At 48.3% G+C, this 20,795-nt stretch overlaps 1 protein-coding gene across 11 annotated transcripts in view; it reads left to right on the forward strand.

Moving 5' to 3' along the window:
- The window catches only part of WIZ (WIZ zinc finger), a 158,150-nt gene that overhangs the window by 76,002 nt on the left and 61,353 nt on the right, over positions 1–20,795 (forward strand). For 6 of the 11 annotated variants that reach the window (XM_075121638.1, XM_075121642.1, XM_075121640.1 and 3 more), the window contains 2 exons: positions 8,494–8,586; positions 18,075–18,135. The exons of 2 other annotated variants lie outside the window; for them this stretch is intronic. In XM_075121638.1, coding sequence (XP_074977739.1) covers positions 8,494–8,586; positions 18,075–18,135 — 154 coding nt within the window. The remainder of the gene's footprint in view (positions 1–8,493; positions 8,587–18,074; positions 18,136–20,795) is intronic. 3 more of the 11 variants (XM_048834216.2, XM_048834219.2, XM_075121643.1) reach the window with 1 other exon arrangement.

The raw sequence follows: 20,795 nt of genomic DNA on the forward strand, positions 1-20,795 counted from the left end.
GGCATACTTCCTGGCTTTTGAAAGAGCAGCCCTGCGGGAGGCTAGGCATCCTCGCCCCGTTCCTGTGTGGGGGAGGCCCAGAAGGTCTACTACGATATGGCCGCGGCGACTGCAGCAGATTACCCCCAGCTGAAGACAGAGATCTTGGCCAGATCCAGAGTAACGATGGCATTGCGAGCCCAGAGGTTCCATGAGTGGCAGTATACAGAGGACAAGACACCCCGATCGCAATTGTTTGACCTGATCCACCTGACCGGGAAATGGCTGCACCCTGAGGTCCTCAGCTCTGAGAAGATGACGGAACTCCTGGTACTGGACCGGTATATGAGGGGGCTACCACCAGGCCTCCGGGCTTGGGTTGGCCAGAATGACCCCTCCACCTATGATGAGTTGGTTGCCCTCGTGGAAGGACAGCTGGCAGCCCGCGAACTGTTCCAGACCCAAGGGGGTGAGACACGGCAAACCAGGAAGCCAGTCCCAAACCCAAGGCCCTGGACTATCGAGAACTCCAGGAGAACCGTAACTGGGTGGAAAGACACCGAGGAATGGCCCGAGGCCAAGAAGGGATGTGAGGGCCGGCCAAATAGCCCCAGGCAGACGGTGGCAACCAGAATAAGGGGGAAATGTTATGTGTGTGGGGAATTGGGGCATATAGCAGCCCAGTGCCCCAACAGAGAAGAGCCTATGCAATGTAATCTGGGGGATCACAGGGAGCAATGTGGCCTAATTGGCCTGGTAGGGGTCGCAATGACCTCGCATGGGTATATAAGATCAGTAAAAATGAATGGTATTGAGACCATAGCATTAGTAGATTCCAGGAGTGCTGTCACGCTGGTCATGGGGAAGTTGGTGAGGCAAGACCAACTTCCCCAGGCCAAAAACACAGTTCATGGCACCGTAAATTTCTGCCCCACAATCCCAGTACGGATTGAGATCCAGGGGAATACTACCAGGGTGACTGCAGGGGTGGTCCCCAGGCTCCCCTACCCTGTCTTAATTGGTAGGGACTTCCCCGGGTTTGAGAGTTTACTCCCCCCAATAGAGCCAGGGGAGGGTAGCAACCCCCAGGCTGAGATGGGGGCACCTACAGATAGCCTCACCCCAGCATTTGCCGAATTTGCCCCAGAGTTCTTCTCATCCCCCGGAAAACCCTGAAAGTCTAGGCGGGAAAGGAGAGCAGATAAAAGATTAGGGACCAGGATTCTAGCAGAGAACCAGAAAACCTCCCTTGTTGGTAGGTGAACCCGTTCAGGAGGCCAGGAGATAATTCAGGCCAGTGAGGACTCAGAGGCGGTTCCTAGCCCAAGTAGGGGCAATCCAGGGGGCGGAGTAGAAACAGGCCCCCTGGAATTAGGTCAGATTGGTACCACACGGGAGAATTTCGGGCAGGATCAAGCCAATGACCCGCTCACTATATGCGAATGTGAGGGAGGAGGTAGTGGAAGTAAATGGCGTACCTGTGGAAGGAAAGACCAAAGGCCCAAGGCCATATTATGTGCTCAGACATGATCTGTTGTACAGGATAGAGCAAATACGAGGGGAAGAAGTAGAGCAACTCTTAGTCCCACGGAAACACACAAGGGCAGTACTAGAGTTAGCTCACAGTCATCTATTTGGGGGACATCTAGGAGTAGTCAAGACACTGGATAAAGTCCTAAGAAGGTTTTATTGGCCAGGAATATGTGCAGAGGTCCAGCGCTATTGTGCCTCTTGCCCTGAATGCCAGTTGCATAGCCCCCAACCTCACTTGCGGGCCCCATTAGTACCTTTGCCTATTATTGAAGTCCCTTTCGAGAGGATAGCCATGGACATAGTGGGCCCACTGGAAAGATCAGCATGGGGCCACCGAAACATACTAGTCATCCTTGACTATGCCACGTGGTATCCAGAAGCCATTCCTTTAAGAAACCCCACATCCAAGGCAATAGCAAAAGAACTACTCCAGGTTTTTGCAAGAGTGGGCATCCCTAAGAAGATCCTGACAGACCAAGGAACCCCTTTCATGTCAAAATTAATGAAAGACTTATGTACCCTACTCCGCATCCAGGCCATAAGGACCTCAGTCTACCATCCACAAACAGATGGACTGGTTGAGCGGTTTAATCGTACCTTTAAAAGTATGATCCGGAAGGATGGAAAAGACTGGGATACCCTTCTACCGTATCTAATGTTTGCTATACGGGAAGTCCCCCAGGCGTCCACAGGTTTCTCTCCCTTTGAACTACTATATGGACACCACCCACGTGGAATATTAAATATTGCCCAGGAAGATTGGGAAGAACAACCCAACCCAGGAAAGAATGTCATTGAGCACGTGACAGATGAGAGAGCGAATAACTCAAGTAACCCCTATAGTACGAGAACATTTGGAAAAAGTACAAGAGGCCCAGTGGACATATTACAACCGTCGGGTGAAAGTACAGAGATTTCAGCTTGGGGAACGGATGATGGTGCTAGTGCCGACAGCAGAAAGCAAAATCCTAGCCAGCTGGCATGGACCATATGAGATAGTGGAAGCCATTGGGGAGGTGGACTATAAGGTCAGATAACCAGACCACCGAAGACCAAAGCAAATCTACCACATCAATTTACTGAAGCCCTGGTGTGACTGAGAGATATGCCTGGTCATTCGGGGAGCTCCACCCCTGACAGATGACCCACAGAGGCAGGTGAAGATATCTCCTGAGTTAACTCCAGAACAATGAACAGAGGTCATTGATATGATCCAAAGGAACCAGGACACATTCTGTACACAGCCGGGCCATACGACACTGGTCCAACATCATATTGTCACCAGTCCCGGAGTAAGGGTGACGATAAGACCCGTACCAAATACTGGAAGCTAAAAGGGAAGAAATTAGGACAGAAGTGAAGAAGATGCTGCAACTCAGGGTTATTAAAGAATCCCACAGCCAGTGGTCCAGCCCTATCATCCTAGTCCCCAAGCTTGACTGCACCCTGAGGTTTTGCAATGACTTCTGGAAGTTGAATGAAGTATCCCAATTCAATGCCTATCCGATACCACGAATTGATGAGCTACTTGATCAGTTAGGCAAGGCCCGATAGCTAACCACTCTGGACCTGACCAAAGGATATTGGCAAATTCCCCTGGCCGAGAATGCCAAGGAAAAGACTGCCTTCTCTACACCTGATGGTCTGTTCCAATACACTGTCCTCCCTTTCAGACTCCATGGGGCCCCTGCAACATTCCAATGACTTATGGACAAATTGCTGTGACCCCATGTCAAGTATGCTGCCGCCTGTCTAGACGACATAGTCATCCATAGCCCTGACTGGGAAACGCACCTCGGAAAAGTAGAAGCGGTGCTAGACGCCCTTTGGAAGGCCGGCCTCACTGCCAACCCTCTCAAGTGCACGATGGGGCTAGCTGAGGCCAGATACCTCGGGTATGTAGTAGGGAGAGGTTTGGTGAAACCCCAATGGAACAAAGTGGAGGCAATACAAGGTTGGCCTCGACCAGTCCACAGAAAGCAGGTCAGAGCATTTTTAGGGGTCTCACTATCTGAGATTCATCCCTCATTTCGCCACAAGAGCAGGGCCATTGGCGGATTTGATAAAGGCTCGGGGCCCCAAGATAGTAAAGTGGACTGATGCAGCAGAAGGAGCATTTGCAGATTTAAGGACAGCCCTTTGCTGCCATCCAGTACTCATAGCCCCAGACTTCGAGAAGGAATTCATCCTACAAACAGATGCCTCGGAGGTAGGGCTAGGAGCCGTCCTTTCACAGATGGTAGGGGATGAGGAACACCTGATCTTATACCTCGGCCGGAAACTCCTCCCCAGGGAACAAAAGGACGCCATCATTGAAAAGGAATGTCTGGCGGTAAAATGGGCTATGGAGACTCTCCACTACTACCTACTGGGGCAGCGGTTTACCCTTGTGACAGACCACGCCCCACTCCAGTGAATGCACAGAAGCAAGGAGAAGAACTCAAGAGTGACTAGGTGGTTCCTGTCCCTGCAGCCCTTCCATTTCCGGGTACAGCATAGGGCCAGAAGCCAACACGGCAACGCTGATCGCCTATCACGACAGCACTGCCTCTCGTCCCAAGTAGCCCAGCCCCATGTTGTTGAGCAGGGAGGGGGGATATGTGATACAGCATGGCCAGAGGGCAGTAGGAGAGTACTAGAAGGGAGCCTTATTCCCTGTAGAGGGAAGAAAGTTTGCTATAGACTAATTAGAGCACCTGAAGCCAGTCACATGATAAAAAACCCCTGCTTCAATCAGACCAGGAGGAGTTGGAGCAGAGTGCAGTTTGGAGGAATTGAAGTAGAGGAGAGTCTGGAGAAGTGCCATGGCTGGCTAGAAGACCAAAGCCCTCACTTCTTCCTAACCTTTTCTCAGGCATCTTACTTCTCTGCAAGAATATGGGAAGGAAAATGTGTGCAAATGAGGCACTCGCAAGAGAGTAGCCCCAGTGCTATTCCCTCCCTCCCCAAGAAGAGGAAGCGTGGGACCCATCATAATCATACTGGCAATTTGCCACACAAAGTTTATTCTTTGAGTGCTTTGCACAACAGCAATACTGCCTTTCAACATCAGTACAATAGCAGTTCACACCTCCATGAACTCACTCGCTGTGGACATAACCTCATCCAGAATATAGCTCTGATCCCACAGTAATCCATTTCTTCAGAAACTTCTTTTCTGAGCCAATAAATGGAATTGTCTAATTTATTGTCTTCTTTATCCTTCTTCCCAGAGCCATGTAGTCTGCAGTGATCCGCTCAAGGTCATTCTTGGCAGTATCATTGGTGCACACGTGGAGGAGCAGGAAGTGGTAGTGATCGGAGGGCTTGATGAATCTTGGCAGTCTCTCCATCACATCGTGAATCCTAGCTCCTGGCAAGCAGCAGACTTCTCGGTTTTCCCAGTCGGGGCGGCAGATAGATGACTCAGTCCCCCTGAGGAGAGAGTTCCTGACCACCACCACCCGCCTCCTTCTCTTGGGAGCGGTGGTCATGGAATCCCCAACCCTAGGACAGTGCATCTCATGCCTTCCAATCAGCAGAGTCTCCTTCTGTTCCCTTCCCTCAGATGTATCATCTAGTCCACTCTCCGCATTAGTACCTGTGGAGAGAACAAGAAAATGGTTGCTTACCTGTATCTGCATTGCTGGTACGTGGACACTTCCCTTTCTTCTTCTGGAGTCACATGCTGCCAAATTTCCTCACCATCCTTCTGTCCCTGCTGCGCAGCCTGCTCTGAATCTTCAGAAAGTTGTGCCTGTAGAAGCATATCCTGACGGCTGTCCAGGAAATCTTCAGTTTCTCTTATGCAACGCAGGGTCGATACTTGTTTCTCCAGACCTTGAACCTTCTCTTCCAATATGGAGACGAGCTTGCACTTTGTACAAAGTCGCTTCTGTCCTGTGGAAGAAAGACAAACATGGCACATCCTGTGCAGGTCACAACAGCTGAACGCTCACCATCCATATTACCTTCCTTCTATGAGCTTCCTCAGGACTTGTAGTAACTATTCAGAGAAGCCTGCAAGATGTAAGCCTCAGTGGGCTCTCACCAGGCGAACTCCCGCTGTTCGCCGCTCAGCTGGTTTGCAGTTGACTGGCTTTTTATAACAGTCAGGCCCACTCAAGGCTCACCTGGAACAAAGCACTCCCAATTCACACTTTTCAAACAATCAAGCACATGGTCAAACTGTCCCTGCAACAGACACTCAGATACTCACCAACACCGCCCCACTAGTGCAACACTTAGCGTACCTCCTCTCAGACAGATCCCAGGCAAACTCCCTCTGTTAGCCTGTTATCACACTTGGAGTTGCAGCTAGCAAGGGATGTTAAGAGTAACAAGAAGGGTTTCTTCAGGTATGTTAGCATCAAGAAGAAAGTCAAGGAACTTGTGGGCCCCTTACAGAATGAGCGAGGCAACCTAGTGACAGAGGATGTGGAAAAAGCTAATGTACTCAATGCTTTTTTTGCCTCTGTCTTCATGAACAAGGTCCACTCCCAGACTACTGCACTGGGCAGTACAGCATGGGGAGGAGGTGACCAGCCCTCTGTGGAGAAAGAAGGGGTTTGGGACTATTTAGAAAAGCTGGACAAGCACAAGTCCATGGGGCCGGATGCGCTGCATCCGAGAGTGCTAACGGAGTTGGTGGATGTGATTGCAGAGCCGTTGGCCATTATCTTCGAAAAATCACGGCGATCGGGGGAGGTCCTGGATGACTGGAAAAAGGCTAATATAGTGCCCATCTTTAAACAAGGGAAGGAGGAGGATCCTGGGAACTACAGGCCAGTCAGCCTCCCCTCAGTCCCTGGAAAAATCATGGAGCAGGTCCTCAAGGAATCAATTCTGAAGCACTTAAAGGAGAGGAAAGTGATCAGGAACAGTCAGCATGGATTCACCAAGGGCAAGTCATGCCTGACTAATCTAATTGCCTTCTATGACGAGAACTCCCTCTGTGGATGAGGGGAAAGCAGTGGACGTGTTGTTTCTTGACTTTAGCAAAGCTTTTGGCACGGTCTCCCACAGTATTCTTCCCAGCAAGTTAAAGAAGTATGGGCTGGATGAATGGACTATAAGGTGGATAGAAAGCTGGCTAGATTGTCGGGCTCAACGGGTAGTGATCAATGGCTCCATGTCTAGTTGGCAGCCAGTATCAAGTGGAGTGCCCCAAGGGTCGGTCCTGGGGCTGGTTTTGTTCAATATCTTCATTAATGATCTGGAGGATGGCATGGATTGCACCGTCAGGAAGTTTGCAGATGACACTAAACTTGGAGGAAAAGTAGATTTGGTGGACGGTAGGGATAGGATACAGAGGGACCTAGACAAATTGGAGGATTGGGCCTAAAGAAATCTGAGGTTCAACAAGGACAAATGCAGAACCCTGCACTTAGGACGGAAGAATCCCATGCACCACTACAGACTAGGGACCGAGTGGCTAGGCAGCAGTTCTGCAGAAAAGGACCTAGGGGTTACAGTAGACGAGAAGCTGGATGTGAGTCAACAGTGTGCCCTTGTTGCCAAGAAGGCAAATGGCATTTTGGGATGTATAAGTAGGGGCATTGCCAGCAGATCGAGGGACGTGATCGTTCCCCTCTATTCGACATTGGTGAGGCCTCATCTGGAGTACTGTGCCCAGTTTTGGGCCCCACACTACAAGAAGGATGTGAAAAAATTGGAAAACGTCCAGTGGAGGGCAACAAAAATGAATATGGGACTGGAACACATGACTTGTGAGGAGAGGCTGAGGGAACTGGGATTGTTTAGCCTGCGGAAGAGAAGAATGTGGGGGGATTTGATAGCTGCTTTCAACTGCCTGAAAGGGGGTTCCAAAGAGGAGGGATCTAGACTGTTCTCAGTGATAGCAGATGACAGAACAAGGAGTAATGGTTTCAAGTTGCAGTTGGGGAGGTTTAGGTTGGATATTAAGAAGAACTTTTTCACTAGGAGGGTGGTAAAGCACTGGAATGTGTTACCTAGGGAGGTGGTGGAATCTCCTTCCTTTGAAGTTTTTAAGGTCAGGCTTGACAAAGCCCTGGCTGGGATGATTTAGTTGGGGATTGGTCCTGCTTTGAACCAATGACCTCCTAAGGTCCCTTCCAACCCTGATAGTCTATGATTAAGAGAGGCTGGTTTTAAAACAGAAGTTATATTCATTTCACTTGATCAGGATCTAATTCTCTAGTGTGTGGACAGATCATTCCTTATTTGTGCATCATACTGACAAACTCCGGTGGAACTGCTTGTCTGTCTGGCTATTCGTGGGTTGCTGTCAGTCTGGCTGTCTTAGCGCTCTACTGTTCACTTGCTTTCACATATGTTATGCAAAGTGCAGCCGACAGATACATTAGTGGCTGAACAGTCGTTCCAGCTCAGCAGACACATCCATCTAGCTTTCAGTCTCCTGAGCATACACTCCACCATCTCCCCACACCTGCTGAATGTATTGCTCAATCTGTGTGTCTGCCGTGGCAAGGAGAAATATGAGGTCATCTCCAGGCTAAAGGGAAAGCATGTCCATGCTCTTGCTGCCTAACATCTCTGCAACATTTCATGTTGTTGATCACCCAGCTCTCCTGTCCTGCTCTGACTCTTCAGCAGAGGTTGATGGAAATGTCCTGAAATGGCTCAGGACGTTCCTCTTGCACAAAACCCAAACTACTATCCTCCTATTCAGTATTCATACAGTGCCTTTGGGAGAGCTAGTGAGGCGGTGCAGGCTGGTGCCCCAGCAGTATGCAGACAGCACCCAGTTCTGCAAAACCTGAATGCCAAACATAAATGACTCCATTTCCTGCTTGCACAGTGCCTAGAATTGTCATCTCAGTGAAGCAAAATCCAAATAAGGTGAAGGTGAAGCCAGGGGGAGCACCCTTCCTGCATAACAACTCCCACTTTTAGGGGCATCTGTATCTAAATGGATTTAACAATTTACACCCTTGGGAGCTCCCTTCAGCTCTGCCCTGAATAGCCACAGCTGCAAAACACCTCCTCTTTCACCTGCAGGTGGCCAGAAGGTATCGCACAATTTTGGTCTGGCCATGATGATCTGCACTTTACATCCACATCAAGCTCAAAGAAAAAATGTTCACCAAAAAGGTGAGTAACGATTGGACATCTAACATAGTCAATGCCAGTGAAGCTGGGGTAGGATCAGAGGTTAAAATAGGGAAAGAACAAGTTGAAGACATCTAACTTGTGTAAGAAATTTTTAAGTCACCAGGACCTGATGAAATACATCCTTGACTACTCAAAGAGCTGACAGAGGAGATATCTGAGCCATTAGCCATTATCTTTGAAAAGTCATGGAAGATGGGAGAAATTCCAGAGGACTGGAAAAGGGCAAATGTAGTGCACATCTATAAAAAGAGAAATAAGGACAACCAGGGGAATTACAGACCAGTCAGCTTAACTTCAGTATCCAAGAAGACAATGGAGCAAATAATTAAGCAATGAATTTGCAAACACCTAGAAGATAAGGTGATAAGTAACACTCAGCGTGGACTTGTCAAGAACAAATCATGTCAAACTAACCTAATAGCTTTCTTTGACAGAGTAACAAGCCTTGTGGATGGGGGGAAGCAGTAGATGATGTGATATATCTTGACTCTAGTAAGGCTTTTGAACTGTCTTCTCATAAACAACTTGGGGAACTACAACCTAGATGAAGCTACTATAAAGTGGGTGCATAACTGGTTGGAAAACCATTCCCAGAGAGTAGTTATCAATGATTCAGTCAAGCTGGATGGGTATATTGAGTGGGGTCCCACAGGGATCGGTTCTGTTTAATATCTTCATCAATGATTTAGACAGTGGCAGAGAAAGGACACATAAAGTTTGCAGGCGATACCAAGCTGGGAGGGGACCTACCATCTGAATTTTTTCCAGATATGCTGATTCTACTTGTTCTCAGTGGAAGTGCTCAGCCCCACTGAAAAGCAGCCTAGAACTTGGGGGACCTAGGTTCAAGTCCCTGCTCTTTCACAGACTCCCTGTATGATCTGGGGTGTCTCTTAGCCTCTCTGCCCTTCAGGTCCCCCTTCTGTACAGTGGGGATAATGGCAGTGCTCTGTATCACATAGGTTTACAAGGGCAAATACATTAAAGTTTGTGAGGTGCCCAGATACTAAGGTGCTGGGGCCAAATAAATACCCAGGAGAGAGTATGATTTTATCTTGGTTTTCTTGTAACCGAAAGCTGCCGAGCATATCTGGTATGGGAGCTGCTTTATTGCTGCATTGGTAAAGAGGTTAGTATCTGTACACCGTACAGTAGGGCAGCACGGGCAAACACTATGTTACTTCCACAAGCAGCCATGTAAAAGGCCAGCTCAGTAGTTGATATTCTGGTGCCTGACTTGATATGTTCCTCATAGTCCAAGCAGACACTGCCAAGGTTGTCTCAGTCAGCACATTACCCTTTGCTTAGCACAGACCCTGCTGTTTGGGTTAATCTATTATATTTTTGGCACTGATGGTTACTCTGCCTTAGAAGCATTGCCTTAGAATAGCGGACTGTAGAATCCCTGCTTTCCAAGCTAGGGACAAGACAGTGATAATGTCGTTACCTGCTCGTGCAAGGTCACCAGTAGAGCAGTGGCTCTTCCAGTCCCTGTGCTCTTACATGAAATACCATAGATTCAAAGAAACTGCTCAAGTGGAATTTAGTATTATAGAGCTAAACCATGATTTGCTTCATCTTCTGTTACTATGAAGATCAGGCAATGACTGTCACCCATTGCTTAATGCCATGGCTGGACATTGTCTGTCTGTACAGACTTCTCTAACAATGCTACTGTGGAGATGCAGAAATGTGTTTGTCTTGCCTGTGCCAAAATTTATCTCAGAAGCCTCTGAAGACTGAGACACCTGAGCATAAAGACTTTGTTGAGGTGATTGTTTGGTCACTGGACATTTTTCTATAGCTGTGAGACAGCAACAAACTCCTTGACAGGAGTGCATTTTCCACCACCACACTACCTGAGTATATGGTGTCTATAAGACCATAGATGCTAGAGATGGAAAAGTCCTATTTGTCTGTCCTTGGCTAGTGAATGCTACGAAGTATTCTCCAGGACTTTGCCCTGTCTAGTTTTGAATGTCTCAAAAAATCGGTCTTTCACTGTATCCCTTGAAGAGACCTTTGCGAAACTGAGTAGATCTCTGCAACTAAGGAAATATTTTCCTAACATCCAGCTTAAATTTTCCATCTCTGTATTTTATCCCATTCCTCCTAGTTATACTGCCTTAGATCATCCTAACCAATTCCTGCGTGCATGTTGCCTCCCTTAGTCATTGCTGCATTGTACAAATCACATATTAAGAGTGGGATTTTCAAAGCCTTCCGCTTCGGCCTAATTCTGCTCTCATTAAGTAACACTAAGATTGACTTTGATGTGGGAGTCAGGCCAATGCTAAATGCCTTTGAAAAGCCCACTCTAACAGTCTTCATGTTGATTTACTATTTGTGGGCACCATGCTTTTTTGTCCAGAAATCTGTCTGAAACATTTTATTAATAATAATCCCCATTCCCTGTATAGCACCTTCCATCAGCTGGTATCAAAGCGCTTTACAAAGGAGGACAGTATCATTATCCCCAGTTTATAGATGGGGAAACTGAGTTACAGAGAGGTGAAAGGACGCAGCTGGGGGTGGGTCTGGGGCCAGGAGTGGAAGCGGAGCCGCAACCAGGCTGCAGTGGGGGGCAGCTACTGGGTCTGGGTCCAGGTGCAGCTCCGCTTCCAGCCCTGCCTCCAGCCTCAGTCCCGAGCAGGGAACGGAGCTGTGGCCAAGACTAGGGGTGGGGCAAGAGCAGAGCCACACCGAGGCTGGGGACGGGAGCCAGGGACGCGGATGAGGGCTGGGAGGGGCTAAGTGGTACTCTCCCCTCCCATGGAGGCTGACCTGGGCCCTGCTGTGCCCTCCCCCCCAAAGTTCCTCTTTGCCCCCCACAATTTGGGAACCTCTATTCTAGGCCATGCTCCCTGTAGCTCTCTCTAGAGATGCCTCTGAAATTAGCATAGTCCTTCTTGGGACCTTCATTTATGATGAAGCTGGTGTTATTTTGCAGAACGTTTCTCTGCATTCAGATATTACAGAGGAGTTCTGTTGCTGTGGATGGTATATCCCATCCACATCTATAGAGTTGTACGTCACTTCCCAGTCCAGACTGGGGGCTATTTATTATATGAGTCTCTATTAGCGGTTTTCCTTGGGAGTTCAGTGTGTGCAATGAAAGATGGTTCTGTGCTTTACAAGCTTTATCACCTACACAAAGCATGTCTGAATTATTCCACATCTGCTATCCCGTGTGAGCAAGGGTATTCCTTTTGATAATAGATTAGTGACTAAGCAAAATCTTCACGCTCTTGATGGGCAATGGATGCCCCTTCAATATGCAATTCACCTCTTTACCATGGTTCAAGTTGCATTAGTTGTTCTAAATGAGCCACAGATTATTTTTTTTTTTTAGTGGTGTTCTTGAAAAGTTGGTATTTCACAATTACCTGAACTTTAAAACATGGCATGTAAATAGCCCTCAGCAAAGAGTTTATCTAGAGCAGAGGTGGGCAAACTTTTTCATCTGGGTGGGGAAATTGCATGCAGGGCCATAAATGTAGGGCTGGGGCAGGGAGTTGGGGTGCGGGAGGGACTGTGGGGTGTGGGAGGGGGCTCAGGGTAGGGGGTTGGGGTGCAGGAGGGGTGTGGCAGAGGGTTAGGGGGCTCAGGGCAGGGAGTGGAGGTGTGGGGTGCAGATGGGATTTGCGGTGCCGGTTCTGGCCTGGCACCACTTCCCTTGAGTGGCTCTGGGGTGACAGCGGCACACAGCGGGATTAAGACAGACTCTCTGCCTGCCCTGGCCCCACGCCACTCCGCTCCCAGAAGTGGCCACCACCATGTCCTGGGGGGGACGGGACGGCAGAGGACTCCACATGCTGCCCTCGCCTGCAGGTACCTCCCCTGAAGCTCCCATTGGCTGCGGTTCCCCATTCCCAGCCAATGGGAGGTGCAGGGGGGTGGTGCCTGCAGGCGAGGCCAGCACACAGACCCTTCTGCCCTCACCTCCCCCCAGGGGCCACAGGTACGTGGTGCTGGCTGCTTCCGGGAGCAGGGCCAGGGCAGGCAGGGAGCCTGGCTTAGCCCTGCTGTGCCACAGGGCTGGCAATCCCGTGGGACGGATCCAAAGCCCTGACAGGCCAGATCCAGCCCACGGGCCGTAGTTTGCCCACCCGTGATCTAGAATTAAGTCCATCGTGTAGAGAAGGACTCTTACCACTTTCTCTAGCGTGTGGTGCCTCCTATGAAAAAACCCCATAATGTAAAGCTTATTTTTTTGTTTGGCTGCATGTTTTGGCCACCTCTTCGCTATGCGCTCTTGTGGTGTTTTCGCTTTTGAAAATGTCTTAATGTCCCAGACTGTTGGACTGAATTTCCCTAGTGCAATATGGCAGAGTAGTGAAGGCCTGTGTCTGGGTAATGGTGGCATTTTACCTCTTGAATGTTCTGTAATTCATGGAAAGAGCATAAACTTGAGAGCAGCTGATGCTGCTGTTGAGAGCAGCATGTAAAGTCTGCATTCATTCTCTCCTGGAAAAATATACAGTCCCTACTCTTGCGACTTAGAGGAGAAGTTGTCCTTGGATTACCATAGAGAGTAAAATTGAACCCACCAAGTCCAAGACATTAAACTCCCTTGTCTCTTACTGTTTCCAAGATACCAGGGTTTGCAGGGAGTGCAGCTACATGCTCATCCAGAGGAAGATAAATCACTGCATGTTTTCCTCTAAAGGAGACAGTTTCTAAAAATAGGAGCCATGCTGGAGCTACCGAGAACAAAAGAACACTTGGGAACCACCTCTGCCATTGTCCTCCTCTCCATATCTGTGCTCTCTGCCACTCCACAGATAGCTACATGCCTGTCTCCCAAATGCCATCTATGCGCCGTATATTTTGGAAGTCTTTAAAATCTGCCATTTTTTGGAGCATGAGATTTTAAAGATCGCAGCTTCTGTCCCCTCCCCCTTGGCATTCCAGACTGGTGTGACTCAGCTTCCTGAACACTGCCCATTTAACATGATCCTGCCGTTTGTTACCGGGCTCTCTTACCATTCCCCTTTAAAAGAAAAGTGTCTGAAACATTCTCTCTGGATCCTAGGAACATTGTCCTTTGGTGCTGCATTTTCAGGCCAGACATGATCACCAAACAGTGTAAATCCAGAGTAAGCCCAGAGACTTCACTGGAGTCACTCTGGTTGTAGACTGGTGTAAATGAGATCAGAATTCAGCACTCACTCTGGGAGATATTTTTGAATCACAGGCAGAATGTTTAAGCCTGAGATTTTCCAAGTGGACTAGAGGATTTGGGACTCTGGATTAATGGGGTTTACACGTCCACTCCATGATTTTAAATCTCAGCCTGAGTCTTTAAGTAAAAGTTCTTTTCTTTGAATTACCACGGTGTCTGTGCTCCTCACTTCCCTTCATAGCTACGACAACATTCTGGACTCTGCATTTGCTTGGGGTATCCTATTATTCAGTCATTTTTATCGCACAGTAAATGTAACTGGCGCTTCATGAAACAAATGCAAGATCCTTGAAAATTACGAGGTCACTGCCTTGGAATTTGCTGTCCTCCTAACAGAGGAAAGCAAACCCCAGACGCTAAAAAGCACAGAGGCAACACCCATGAGAAGGTCAGGATTGGAAAGATCCAAACTGTTCTCTTCCATGGAAGAGGAGGAAGGGGGCTGCACCCTATTAAATGTCTAAAGTAGCTCTCCGAGGTCTGAGCCTACATCCCCTGCAGTGCCACGTTCCCTGAGAGCCCATCGTGCCTCGTGCCTCTGTCAGTGTTGGCAGCTTCCCATTTCCTCTCTCTCCGTAACTTGTCTTAAGGCTAAATATTAACGGATCTCTCATTAGTAATGGCCCAGCTCCCTTGTACGGTCTATGTTGGTGGTTGTTGCACAAGTTAATTGGTGCATTTTGAACCTCATCTCTGCTTGTAGTGTGAAATGCTCAGTAAATTCTCTGGTTACTGTGTAAGAATCCTGTGTGTTGACTACCCCTTCACCCGATCTGTCAGGGTGCAGGAGCACTATGAGACTGGACCTGTGGTCTCTGCAGGCTGCATCTCTTTTTGTTTAACTGGGTAATCCTAAGGCATAGCTGGCTTCCTGGGTTACAGCCAGGTAGCTACAGGATACTGGGATGGAGAGGAAGGCAGCATTGTAGCTGCTAGGAGAACTGTGACCCGAGATGATGATGACCGAAGCAGGGTCATGAGATGTTGATTTACCATGACAAGGATATAGAAATTTTTCCATTTGGTGACAGAAATCAAACATGGGTACCAGGCTGAGATTCTAAAACTAAACGGGAAGCAAGGCGGGTTTAACTGACTACTGTTCTGACAACCTGAGCCATCCGCATGGCAGGCCTATTCTGGCAGAACAGAGACTGGAGTGACATGGACACTGGCACCTTGAATCTCCCTTGCCCTGCATCTTGGATAGTCCAGAGCAAAGTGGCTGTCAAACGCTGTCGGCTCACAATGGTGGCAATTACACTACCGCAAAGCGGGTAAAGTGGCAGCAGGACCATGGAGAAGCAGGCCCTGGAATTGTGCGCTGCAGTCTCTATGTAACACAGCCTGTGCTTCCTGAAAGCTTCAGCTGTCATTTGCTTTAGAGATGATTCAGGCATGGAGCATATCACGCCTATGCTCCATAGAGTGTACTAGCTGCTAGCTGGGATCTACAGTAGTGTAGGTCTGCACTGTCTAAGACCCTGTCTGTTCTAGGGAAATGGTTTAAAACATCCCACTATTGCCGATACTAGCTCTATCGCCAGTGGAGCCACGTTGCGTGTCCTAATGTGGACAGGGTGCCGGTGCCATTGTTAAGATCCTAAGACCTACCGGACTGGGTGAGACCAATGGTCCATCTAGCCCTGTATTGTGTCTCTGACCAGTGGCCAGTGCCAGAGCTTCGGGGGGGAGTGCACAGAACAGGACAGTTGGAATGATCCACCCTGTCTTCCCCTCCTACCTTCTAGCAGTCAGAGGTTTAGGGTTGCATCCCTGACTATCTTGGCAAATAGCCACTGATGGATCTATCCTCCATGAACTCGTCCAGTTCATTTTGAACCCAGTTATACTTTTGGCCTTCACAATGTCCCATGGCAATGAGTACCAGAGGTTAATCATGTATTGTGGAAAAAGTACTTCCTCTTGTTTGTATTAAACCTACTGCCTAATAATTTCATTGGTTGACCCTTGGTTTGTGTATTGTAAATAAAACTTCTCTACTCACTTTCTCCACACCATTTATGATTTTATAGACCTCAGTCATATTCCCCCCATCCCTTTAGTTGTCTCTTTTTTTTTTTCTAAGCTGAACAGCCCTAATATTTGTAGTCTCTCCTGGTATGAACACCTCAGAAATCCTTATTGCCCTTCTCTGACCCTTTTCCAGTTCCATTATATCCTTTTTGAGACGGCGGGTGGACCAGGACTGCACATAGTATTCAAGGTGTGGGTGCATCATGGATTTATATTGTGGCATGAGATTATTTTTTTTTCTTGTTTTCTATCCCTTTCCTACTCGTTCCTAACATTCTCTTAGCCTTTTTGACTGGAGGGAAGGATTTTCCAGTGATTAGGACACTAGTCTGGGGCTTGGGAGAGACAGGTTCAATTCTCTGCTCTGTCACAGACTTCCAGCGTGTCCTGGGGCAGGTCATTCATTCTCTGTGCCCAGTTCCCCTCTTTGAAATAGGGATGGCGGTGCTACCCTGCCTCCCAGGGGGTTTGTGAGGTGATTGTGAGACGTCCAGATATGATGGTAATGGAGGCGGGAGGGGCAGGTAAGTACCAAAGATTGATAGGGCATGTTGAGAGGCCTGTCTTACTGTGGTTTTCCCTGAGTTACTTTTGCTCATTTTGGAGTTCTCCTGAACTGACAGCACTTCGATCCCTGCTTGCAGAAGGCATGTTTGGAAAAAGGTGATCCCTGTATTGAGTTGACAGTGCAGTGTAGCAGACCACTGCGCTGAGGACACTCCAGATCATGGCAATACGGAATTGGCAAAGCAGCCTATGGGAGTTCAGTATCCAACACCCATTGAAATTAGACATTTGAGCACCTAATTCCCTTGGGCTCTTGGAAATCCCAGCCTTAATGGCTGCTCACATTGTCCATATCTCCAACAAGTGCAGCCTCCCTGGCCTGACACTCCTGTGACTTAATGTGGATACCCATCGTACAGTCTGAACAGCTCCGCCCCGCTGCTGGCTTTTGTGTTCTTGGGATAAACATTCATCCCACAGGCTGTGCCTGGAAGTCAAGCTCGAAGGCTGTGTAGGGTGCGAACAGGCTTTCACTGGAACACAGAAATTGTTCTTATTATTTGGGTTACGGGACCACATTGGAACCCCAGTCACAGTCCAGGACCCCGCTGTACTGTGCAAATGCAGAACAAAAAGATGGTCCCTGCCCTAATGAGTTTACAGTCCAAGTGTAAGAGAAGAGATAACAGGTGGATACAGACAGATGGGGCGGCATAAGGAAACAATGAAACAGTTGTGATCAGCTTGATGGGCAGGGCTCTCAGCACACCAGCGGCCTAACTGTTGTAATGTTTTTGTAGGCATCATGGCAAAGGAGAGATTTGAAGGAGTATAATGAGTTCGTTTTGTGGGTGTTTATGGGGAGCATGTGGGGCAGCATGGGAGAAAGCACAAAGGTGCTATCTGAAAATTTAACAAGTGGGCAATGGAGGCTAGGATCGTGGGTTGATCAGAGGCAAGGGTAGACCTTTTGATACTGAATGGGAGATAAGTAGGGTGTGGGGATAGTCCACAAAGGGCCATGGAAGTGAAGTCAAGCAGCTTAGAGAGGGATGATGTGGTCAAAGCAATAGGCTAGGATAGTGGTTCTCGGCCTGCGGCCCAATCAGCACAGAGCTGCGGCCCATGTGACATCCTCAGGGCCATAGAGGTAGTATTTGATTCGGCCCACATAACATGTGGCCCACAATAAAATAAATAGGTTGCGAACCACTGGGCTAGGACAATGATCCTTTGCATAAGCATTTTGAATGGATACCTCTAGCCTAAGGGCAGGTCACTCCAGCTCAAGGGCAGCAGAGGGCACGTCACTGTGTTACTGTGTGACATCCTGCACAGGTTCCATCATTTTCACAAGGTTCCCTTTGCAGGGGTTCTTCGCAAAAAATCCACCACCACCCAGTGGCTTGACTTCAAATGGACTGGCTGCTCCTCTCAGAAGAGGGTGGGTGGGAGCCAGGCATTGAAGCATGTGCATTTTTATTTTAAACTGCTTACTGCAAGAATGATTATACATCAAATCATTGGTGCACAGGATTAAACCCTCTTAAGTGTGGGTTAGAAATGCGGCAGTAATCTCAACCCGGCTGCAGAAGGGGAGGAGGCACAGCGGAAGCAGAGGAGGGGGCGATTATCTGCCAGGAAAGCTTTTTAACACAAAATTACATTATTCCAAATGGCAGTAAAGAAGCCAAGATTCGGCCCTGATCGACTGAAGCTTTCCTTTTCTCTGTTGCAGATGAGCCCGATCCTGCCCTCTGTGGTGCTGTCCCGACCACGCCTCACAGGAACGAACTCTGGTAAGTGCTGATACTCCTGGGATAAATCACACATTTGTGTCACTGCCACGGAACCGATCCCGAGGACTTTCACTTTTAACTGAGCTTGTAGGTAGTAAAGCCCTAAGGATGCCCCCTCCCCTTGCCATCATCCTTGCTGTTGAGCAACGGTGGGCATCTTACTCTGACTCACGCTTGCCAGGCCAGGGCTAAATGCAGTCCAGCCTAGGTGTCCTGCTTGATGACATCATTGGGCCTCCAAGCCCAACCCGTGCAACATTTTCAGTCTTAAAGTATAAGACTAGGATGAGGAATCAAACCCAGTTCGCCTGATTGCACCTCTCAAGTAACCTGTGTTTCCCATGATAACATGCTACCAAGTGGCTTTTGGGAGGGAATGGGGTGCATGACCTGCCATTCAGTCTTTTGCTTTTTCTTGTTTTGCTCTTCCCTCATATCCTCCAGCTGCCTGCATGCACATCACCTCCTGCAGGGGTGTCTGAGGCGAGGTAGTGTACCATTCCTCTTCCAGTGCCACTATGATGGCCACTGGGGGCCCGCCTACAGCCATTATCTTCCAGGAGGCTGGCAGTTGTAACAGAGATTTAAGGTTGATTGAGCGATGTTCAGGGAGTAGCTGTGGAACACGATGGAGAAAGCATGTCAGATATTGTGTGTCCCACATTGTGGCACTGAGTGATAATTCTGCAGGGCAGTATGGACCACTGACCTGCTCAGAATCCCCCTCTTTTATCTTGCTTATGCAACATAACTGGTGCCCAGCACATTTTAATGGGTTTATTTTTGTATCCAGTGTTGCTCAGTGTTCTGATCCTTCCTGGGCTAGGAGTTTCCTTATTGAGTTATTCTTAATAATACACATGGGATTTGCAGTGTATATGGTAATCCTTGGTGACCATAGAGGAACTCTCTTCCAACCAGCAGTTATTTTGCTTGGGTAAAATAAGGGATTTTACTGAACTGGAAAAATGGATGTGAATTTGTGGGGAGAGGAGGTTTCTTAAAACAGAAAACGGCAGTGCTGTGTGGGAATTTTGTGGGCTTGGCAGCTGTTCTGTCTTAGCCAACAAAGGTGCTTTGTTCTCACTTCAATAGAACTTGACCTGTTAGATAATGCTATCCTGTCTCATAGACTTGAGACTGTTGTGGTTTTTATCACCTCTGGTCACCTCTGCATTTGGAGGCATTTGAGTCCCCTGTTTGTTAGATTCTCTGGCCCAGTGCACATCATAAGGGGCAAGTGGAAGTCTTAGTCGGTGCTTTTCTATGAGGAAGGTTTGGAATGAGAGAGAGGTGGTATATTGGATGACTCGGTTGATTTGATAAGATATTCAGGGGGTTTCCACTGAACCAGGTTTGTAATGAGCCAAAGCTATTAGTATTTGGTGGCTGATATGAACTGAACAAAGGGGGATCTCAACCCAGATGTTATTTGACAAGCGTCCACCTCACACAATCACTGCCATGTTTGTCACTGACAACAGAGAAGCCGAGGACTGAGTAGGCCATGGAGATTCAAGTGTAGTCCTTGTAATCCAGGAATAAGGTATATTGGCAGAAGCCGGTGTGTGGCGGAATCTTACCTTGCTCGCTGGCTATACAGAGGCCTGGAGTCTGTATGGCTGTCAGTGTGCTGCCTTTTGCACTGTCTGTGCTAAACCCAATGGTCTGTGAAGCGGTACCTCTGATAGCTGCCATCAGAAATATCACTCTCAGCATGCAATGCTCTTTCTCAGTCAAAACCTGCTGGGACCTTGGTGTCCACCATCTGCACCTCCATTTTAATAAAGACGCTTGCCTAGCTTTTTTTCATCCATAGATCTCCAAGCACTTTGTAAAGTGGGTAGAATAATTATTCTTGTATTTGCAGAGGGAGTAGGAGTGGCTCAGAGCAGTTCAGCAGCTGGTCACTGGCAGAGAGGGGAAAAGGAGTCCAATCTGATCCGCAGCTGCCCTCATGTGGTGTCCACAGGCACCTCTTTTTAGATTTCTGCACTACCTCTGCCCCAAGGGTTGAAATTTTAGCCATAGCTGACCTATAGGCACTGCTTCTCGAATCCTAGTCCCTTTGGGCATCTGCCCCTCTCCTTCCCCTTCCTACCAGCAGCCACGTTGGCAATAAAAAGCCTTCGACCCTTTCAAAACTGGATCCATAGGGATCGTCTGTGAATGATGGAGATTGTAATGGCTCCCCACAAGACTGCAATTGCCTTAGCAGCAGTGCCCTGCTCCACTTACTGCAGATGAGATGCAGCCCTCAGGATCCTTGCAGGCGGTTAGCACTGTCCTATTCTGTGCCCCAGTGTAGAAAGAGTAGGTGTGGGGAGGAACCTTTTTAGGGCGTATTCTCTCTACTTTGAGGCCCCGCCAAGGTGTGAGAGGATGGAATTAGCCAAGGACTTCTCTGTAAGCTGGCCTGCTGCTCCTGCCCCCCTTGGCTTGTGGCCCCTGTACAGAATATTGAAGCTGGAGAAACAAAAAATAATAAAGAGGAGCAAAATGGATCCTAATTTCTCACACTTCCTCTAGAGAGCTGCCAGCTAGTAGAACTTTCCTCTGAACAAGCCACTGGTGAGGAGCCCCCAGGCTCCTATCTCTGGACTCAGAGAAGGTTAAAGGGTGATTTTATTAGTCTGTAAGTACCTACATAGGGAACAATA

This window comes from Caretta caretta, chromosome 20, assembly GCF_965140235.1.
Source record: "Caretta caretta isolate rCarCar2 chromosome 20, rCarCar1.hap1, whole genome shotgun sequence".
NCBI classification, from domain to species: Eukaryota; Metazoa; Chordata; order Testudines; family Cheloniidae; genus Caretta; species Caretta caretta.